General features: G+C 45.9%; 4 protein-coding genes across 4 annotated transcripts; all 4 read right to left on the reverse strand.

Moving 5' to 3' along the window:
• Positions 1-139: 139 nt before the first annotated feature.
• On the reverse strand, positions 140-1,666 carry LOC108131181 (uncharacterized). The gene is made up of 2 exons (XM_017249917.3): positions 1,571-1,666; positions 140-1,489 (listed from the first exon to the last, which is right to left on the reverse strand). Exon 2 carries the CDS (start codon positions 1,487-1,489, stop codon positions 263-265), a length of 1,227 nt encoding a protein of 408 aa, XP_017105406.2. The 5' UTR covers positions 1,571-1,666; the 3' UTR covers positions 140-262.
• Positions 1,667-2,548: 882 nt separating this feature from the next.
• Positions 2,549-3,445, reverse strand: LOC108131084 (uncharacterized). Its single transcript, XM_017249814.3, has 2 exons — positions 3,375-3,445; positions 2,549-3,193 (listed from the first exon to the last, which is right to left on the reverse strand). The coding sequence occupies exons 1-2, from the start codon at positions 3,443-3,445 to the stop codon at positions 2,557-2,559; spliced, it is 708 nt and encodes a 235-aa protein (XP_017105303.2). The 3' UTR covers positions 2,549-2,556.
• A 222-nt stretch (positions 3,446-3,667) lies between these two features.
• Positions 3,668-4,421, reverse strand: Cpr30B (Cuticular protein 30B). The gene is made up of 2 exons (XM_017249922.3): positions 4,339-4,421; positions 3,668-4,271 (listed from the first exon to the last, which is right to left on the reverse strand). The coding sequence occupies exons 1-2, from the start codon at positions 4,348-4,350 to the stop codon at positions 3,822-3,824; spliced, it is 462 nt and encodes a 153-aa protein (XP_017105411.2). The 5' UTR covers positions 4,351-4,421; the 3' UTR covers positions 3,668-3,821.
• A 1,193-nt stretch (positions 4,422-5,614) lies between these two features.
• LOC108131132 (cingulin) lies at positions 5,615-6,830 on the reverse strand. Its single transcript, XM_017249862.3, has 5 exons — positions 6,705-6,830; positions 6,334-6,639; positions 6,131-6,276; positions 5,847-6,080; positions 5,615-5,790 (listed from the first exon to the last, which is right to left on the reverse strand). Exons 1-5 carry the CDS (start codon positions 6,757-6,759, stop codon positions 5,677-5,679), a joined length of 855 nt encoding a protein of 284 aa, XP_017105351.2. The 5' UTR covers positions 6,760-6,830; the 3' UTR covers positions 5,615-5,676.
• Between the last annotated feature and the right edge of the window lie 377 nt (positions 6,831-7,207).

The following is a 7,207-nucleotide window of genomic DNA, read 5'->3' on the forward strand; positions in this document are numbered from 1 at the left end:
CATCACAGTGGGCCCTATAGGGAAAACCCCATTTTCAAGGGATCCCATCACAATTCTAGAATGAAGATAGAAGAATTCTACATACCCATATAATCCCCAAATCATCCTTAAACTTGATATTTAATATTTTTTTCGGTGGTTTAATAAATAAGTAAACAGAAAACAAAGTCGATTCATAAATAATCAAAAAAGGAGGAAAACAGTATCATCTATCCTAGTAAGAAGTCTAAACCTAACAACAACAGCTACCTACTGAGGTCCATCAGTAATCGTAGCCCCTTCCCTGGTTGCCGTAGCCAAAGTCCTTCAGGTAGTTGTCGATGGCCAGGTCGAAGGTGGAGGATGGCTTGTCCCGACCGGGAACGGAGTTATCGTAGGTCTTCACCGGGGCTGGAGGCGGTGGCACGGGATAGGATTCAGTTTGCGGAGCATACGACTCCGTGTGGCTGGGATAGGACTCCGTGGCGGTGGGGTAGGACTCCTTGGGGTAGGACTCCGTGATGCTTGGATAGTTTACCGCCGGGCTGGGATAGGACTCCGTGTGGCTGGGCACAATGGGATAGGCCTCTGTTTGGCTGGGGATATAGACCTTGGGCTCCTCTACAATGGGATAGGAGGTGGTCTGGTCGTAGCTTGGCGGTTGGGTTGCCACCACCAGCTTCTCCTCGTAGGGGGTCTTTATTTTGGCCAGGGACACCCCGGAGGATGAGGCCACCGCCGACACGAGGATCTTGGAGCTGCGCTTGGGAGCTGGCAGCACCTTGCTGATGACCGGCACTGTCTGTTTGTTGTAGACCGGGGAATAGTAAACGGAGGGAGCCGGTGGGAGCGGACTGGGCGCGGAGTAGCTCTTCTTTCCACCGTAGGCATTGCTCAGGAGCTGGGCCAGCTCCTCCAACGAGAAATTGGGAGCAGCTATGTTGGCCACGGCAGGGGATGGGGTGGCGGAGGCGGCTTGTTCTTCGTAGACCAGGGGGTAGGGCTTATACGATTTGGGGCCACCCACTGGACCCACCAGGCCGGCATAGCCGTCGCCTCCGTACTTGGGCACGAACTTGCGCTGGTGGACGTGGTTGAACTCCACCTGGCCGCCAGGAGCGTACTCTCCGATGGAGGAGATCTGGGTGAGGGGCTGCTGGGGATCGGAGGAGACCACCTTGCGGCAGAACTCCTTGCAGCCCAGCTTGCACTCGCAGTAGCACTTCTTGTACGGCGTCTGCGGTGTGGTGTAATCCGGAGTGGGTGGCTCGGGGCTAGGTGGGTAGGGTATCTCAGTGGTGGTGGGCACAGAGGTGGTACCGGGTCTCGTCGTTGTGGCACTTGTCGTCCCCGCTGTCGTAGGTGCTGGAGTGGTAGGCACTTCGCTGCACGGCACCTGCTCCCACACCTCCTGCTCGCACTCCGCGCAATACTCCGGGAAATGGGACTGTATGGAAGCCGTGGAAGCCAGCAAAACGGCCACAAAAAGCAAACTGCAACGCCCAAACATCTGCAAAAAAAAAGGCCAATAGGGAAAGGGGTAAAGTAGAGTCAGAAAATTAAAGAAAATGGGTCGTTCCTCAGTTCTTACCTTTCAGCAGAATTTCGTTCCCTCCAAGAAGTCGATCGTTTTCCCTGCAATTACTGGAATCTCTGTCCCGGATTGTTGGACTGCACTTGATGTCGCGTGCGAAACTCTTTCATGGAATATGCTGAATAGCTCTTAAATACGCTGCGCTGGCCGAGAGCCGAGCGGGCTACTTACAACACGCCGAACAAATGGGTCGCGGAAGCGTTGACCGCGTCACGTTCCAAACGCTCGATGGATCGACGATCGGGGCGTGGTGGCGGTGGCGGTGCTGGTCCGGAATGGGCCGGGTGGGGGCTCCACACAATCGCTCCACAGATGCCGCCGCTTCCGTAATACACATTCAAGCATTTCTACCCGCACCCAACGATAGCATTAAAAAATAGCTTGACAACAATTCTCAAGAATCGCGAACATGGCTAACAAACATGGTGCCTCTTCTGTATTTTTTCTCTGCTGACCTCTGGTTCATGGCTTTGTGGCATTAACCTCTAGGTGTTAGTGGCTGAAACCAATATCTAATACTGTTAATTAGATTGAAGGGAAGTTCCTGAAACTACCTTTTATTCTAGTAGTTCACCCATGGACCATTTTTTAGCAACTGCCAAAACTCGCTCCCCGGTTTGGGGATTTATAATTTCGTTAACTGGGCCTAAAACACATATTATTGTCTTTGGTCGATAACCTTATCAATTTTGGGATGCCAATTCGTGGCTTTTTGTCAGTTTTCATAGGCCTGAGAAAGATATCTTATCATTTCACCAAAAGACGGCTGTAAGTTTCCTGTTTCTGGCTGAGATTTTTATTAAGATTGTCCAGTAAGCCAATAATATACTCGATATCATTAAGATATAGCACACCAGATTTTAAACACTCTGTTATTTTCACCATAAACATCTTCAGAATTTATTTCCACTGTCACACATTTTATTATTTCATTAAAAATGTTTTTGTTTTTAAAACAAATTAACAAATAAATGAGTTTCGAACTAATTCAGGTTGGCCACTAGACTTTGGAAGGGTCGAGCTCCAGCATAGACCTGGATTTTGGGATGCAAGCTCGGTGCATCCACTGCCTGGGTCTCCTGGGTATGGTTTTCCTCATCCTGCCCCTTGGAGGAGCTCCGCTTCTTCACCTTCTCCCAGCTATCGGGTGTGGATTCCGTTGTCTTCTGTTGGTCTTTTGGTGATGCTGTTGAGGATGGAGGGGGATCTTGGCCTGAACTGCCCGTCCGGCCCGCCATCTCCACATCAATGGTTTCGGCACCATTCTGTCCGCTGGTCAGCCGTCGAAGCATATCCTGGTAGTGCGGCTGATCCGCCGTAATGTACTCCGGTTCGGCTTCGGGGTTAAGGATCTGGTAATTGGGGCTACCCAGCTCAAAGGTTGTAAACTCCCCGTGCTCCACCTTGTTCTTCAGGTGCTGGGCCGTGTAGCCGTACTGCCTGAGCGGAGCCATCCACTTGGAATCCGAGTCCTTGGTGACTGCCAGGCAGAATCCAAGGGCCATCAGCAAGGTGGCCAGCAGGTATCGTGTCGTCAGCGAGTCGACCATTTTCGCACTGATGCTCCATTGATCTTTGGGCCAGGCCGTTAGCCGAAAGCCAATAGAACCTGCTGGTAATCTGGCACAGCGACGTCGACGTAGAAGTCGAAGCCAAAGTCGTCGGTAATTGGACGCCCCCGAAGTGACAACAGGTACGTGAGATTAGAGGCATCTATGGGCCATGTCGTGGCGTCTGGCGGCGATAGCATTAGTTTGTGCTTATCACAAACTATCACAAAAGCCGGAGCCAGATGACACACCTCTGGCTATGAGACATCAGCTGGTCGGATACTGCATCCAAAAGTCCAAAGCCACCCAGACTTAGAAGCATGTTTAGCCATCTAGTCTGAGTTTCATTGAGGTTTTTTTTTTAAGTAGTCGGTTAGGTCATTCATAGATTCTTATTTTAATTAATAGTTAGCTTGGGTTTTAAGTTAATCAAAGACTAAACCTTATATACCGACTCCCATATCCATATGTTTCTCTCGGAATACCCATTGAAAGTTAGTCATTTTTTGTGTTCTTCTATCGAACAAATTGAATGTGATGCATCTGTATAATTAAATAGGCTTATGCTGTATATACAATTAATGGAAAGATTATAATTTAAATATGATAAATGGCAATGAAGATTTCCTTATTAAAGCGGGGATAGCATGGCTGACATCATGTGTGCTGTGGTGTATGGGAGGTATTAGTACTGGTGCCTAGTACTTGTAGGTGGCTGTGGGTCCGGAAACGGAGACATAGTTGCCCGGGGAGAGCTCCTGCTTGATGATGGCCTTGGGGGCAGCGTAGTGGACGAGCGGAGCCACGGGTACTATCGGAGTCAAAATCTTGGCGGCCAGCAACTTCTTGGGTGGCTCCGGCAGCGGAATCTTAATGTCCGTGGGCTCCCTCTGGACAATGGCCTCGAATCCGTTGTGATCGTCGGCCTTGTACTGGACAATGCGGCGATAGCCATCGGAATCGATCAGCTCGTAGACGCCCTCGACCTTGTCGTCCTTGCGGGTCTCCTTCTGGCTCTTGATGTCGCCGGTGTGGGGGTCGTTCACCGCCCACTGGAACTCGTAGGCCACTGGTCCGTAGTCCGGCTCCGGTTGCAGTTCAATGGCCCAAGTAGCTCCCACCAGGAACAGGCACACCAAATAGCTCAACTACAAAGGACGAAGGCTGTCTGTAAAGTATATCCATGAGGAGTATCCCTGCCAGCACACAACTCACTTTTCCCATCATGTCTCCTTTTGGTAGCTTCTAAGAACTGATTTGCACTCGACAAAGATCGGAATCGAAGTAATTAATCTGGGTAGTCCTCGCCTGCTTATATACTACAAGCTGCCTATACTCCAGTTATTATAAGCCAGACACCAGATCTCGGATTCAATCTGACTGGGATGTGGCAATCCACCCAAAGTGCGGTGTCGCGGTGTCTCCGAGTCGTGGTGCGGCACGCGCCTCCCAAACAAGATCGCCGCCGCGGCGACCCAAGTGGAGCGCGCTCATTAACAGAGCCCCAAATTTAAAAGTAAGAAAAAAATAATTATAATTAAACACGAAATATGTATGCAAAGTGCGGCATGGATAGATCTTAGCGGCACAGTGAAAAATGAAGTCTTAAATTAGGGTCTAAAGCGAATCAAATGGGAACTGCGCTGGCTTTATTTCAATTTCTTTTATTATATTACAGTATAATATACCCCAAAACCTATACCCCAAAGTTTAAAAGTCTTAAAGGATTATAGAATTTATTTCCTTAGATTTTTTTATTTAAAAAAATTAACATTTCTCTTAAAAGTTTTCACAAACTTATACTAGTTTGGTTTGGAACTTATATATAAAATATCTTATAAATCTTTTAATTCTTACATAGCTATAGAATATAAAAAGAATTTAATCTGCATTAAATATAGTAAAATCAAGAAACCTATGGTAAAGCCAAATCCCTTATAATATTTTCCTCAGTGTAGTCATTTAATTGGCACGCAAACTAATAAGCCCCCCGGCAAGTGGGTGAGTTAGCTGGTCGCTCTTAGAGGTGTCGCGCTAGTCGGTCTAGTCTCGCCAACAAATGTGCAGATTAATTTACTTAGTCAATAATTTGCAACATTAGACATTGGGCAACTAGTTCTTCGGACTGCATTAAGTCATAAAAATAATTGTCATTTTTTAATGGATCGATCGAGTGTCGATTGGAAAATTAATATCAGACTGCGGGGAAACCTTCATGGATCAGCAGAGGCCAAATCCTGATGCCATTAACAAAATATTTTAATTAATTACTTGTTTCCTTCTGCAACCAAAAAAATAGATTTAAATTCAGGTTAGTCTATCGCTGTGGCAGAGCGTGTTTGTCGAACCTTAAAAGCAATCTCTGGTATGTGCACTTGTTAGGCGTAGCTGGCTCCAAAACTAGGTTAGTTCCAGCAACTAGCTAGTCAGACGCACTAAGCAGTTCTACGATTTGACAGTTGTGGGTTGGCTTCTACATAAACGTGTAAGTTTAATGAACGGTTTCATCAGCTTATGTTAGAGAGGGTTTATCTTTTGGTCTATTCTACTAAACTAGTCCTGATCCTGTTCTTCCGCTTCCAGCTTGCCACGAATGGTCCTTTGGTAGCGGGATCTAAGTAGCTCTCTTCTCAGGGCATTACTCTCAGTTTCCACAGTTTGAATGAGCTAAAATTTTAATTATTTTAGCATCGAATTAAAGGATATAGTTCTTATAAACTTACACTATTAGTGAGAGCCAATCTTTCGATGGTCTGGGCATCGGAATCATCATCTTTTGGAACGGACTCGCTGCTGGAGGAGCTCAGTCGCTTGCGATACTTGGAGAAATCGTGTTCCTCGTACTTTGGTGGGGCATCCTCTACAACTTCCGTAGAAACTCCCGAGGCTTCGGTTTCCAGCTTTAGAGCAGCCAACTCCTCACGTAAGCTCTGGTTTTGCATCTCCAAAAGATCCACCTGAGAGATCACATTTATTTAATGATTTTTCGAGATATTTCAGAACTCACGCTCTCTAATTCGAAATCCATTTCGTCTATAATGTCGTAAGACTCATCTAGGGCTCTTTGTAACTTCTCCACCTTGGCCTTGAGTTGCTCCAACTCATTTAATTCACTTTGGGCGGACTGTCGCTTTTCCATCATTAAACGTTGTTCTGGAAGAGTATACCTTATTTTTCAAGAAAACCCAAAACCTTTCAGCAAAAACTCACCTTCATTCCTCTGATCCAAGGCCGACTTCATCACCAGACCGGAGAGCGTCTTCTGGCGTTTAAACATCTCCTCCAGAGCCCGACAACGCTTCACCTTCTCCAGGTAGGCATCGTGCAACTTGTTGTACTTCTTCTTGTGCTGCTGCACTGTTTCCACAGCCCTATCGCGTTCCTCCTCCATTTGGAAGGCCAAGATCTTGGCCTCCACATTGATGGCCGCATTGGTGCTGTGGTCGGAAGAGGCTCGATTGAGGCGATGGCGCAGCAGAATGTTTTCCTCCTCCAGCTGGGCACTTCGGGCTTTTGCTGCATCATTTTTTTTCCAAATTTTATTCTAAATATTAAGTATACGCAATATTACTCATACGCACCGGCTGCCAGCTCTGCATAGAGCACCTGCATGGCGGATGTGTTTCGTTTCTCCATTTAATTGAATTTTGTTTGGGGTTACCTTTTAGAATTACTCATATAGACCAAGCACGACCTAAGAACCTTTTGTTGCTGAAAAGTGTAAAGATAAGCTATCAATATATTTATTAGCAGATATGGTTGCCATTTTCAAAAAGAAAAAAATACCAGTTTCAGGGTCAAGAAGAATAATGAGATATAATTTCATTTTTAATTGATTTTAGATGTTTAAGTTAATTAATCATTTAAATAATTAATTAAATTCTAGAGGTTTCAAAGCCTATAGACGCTTTTACGATAATATGACTTGGGTTGTTGTATTGGCTAACATGCCTTTATCGTAAGACACGGTCACACCGTCAAGACAGGTTGTGTAGATACGTGTTTCAGTTACTTTTTGAAATTTTAAATATTATTCTTTAAAAATATATTTAAAAATTCTAAAACAAAAACCTTTTAATACATT

Source organism: Drosophila bipectinata, chromosome 2L (assembly GCF_030179905.1).
Source record: "Drosophila bipectinata strain 14024-0381.07 chromosome 2L, DbipHiC1v2, whole genome shotgun sequence".
Classification (NCBI taxonomy): Eukaryota; Metazoa; Arthropoda; class Insecta; order Diptera; family Drosophilidae; genus Drosophila; species Drosophila bipectinata.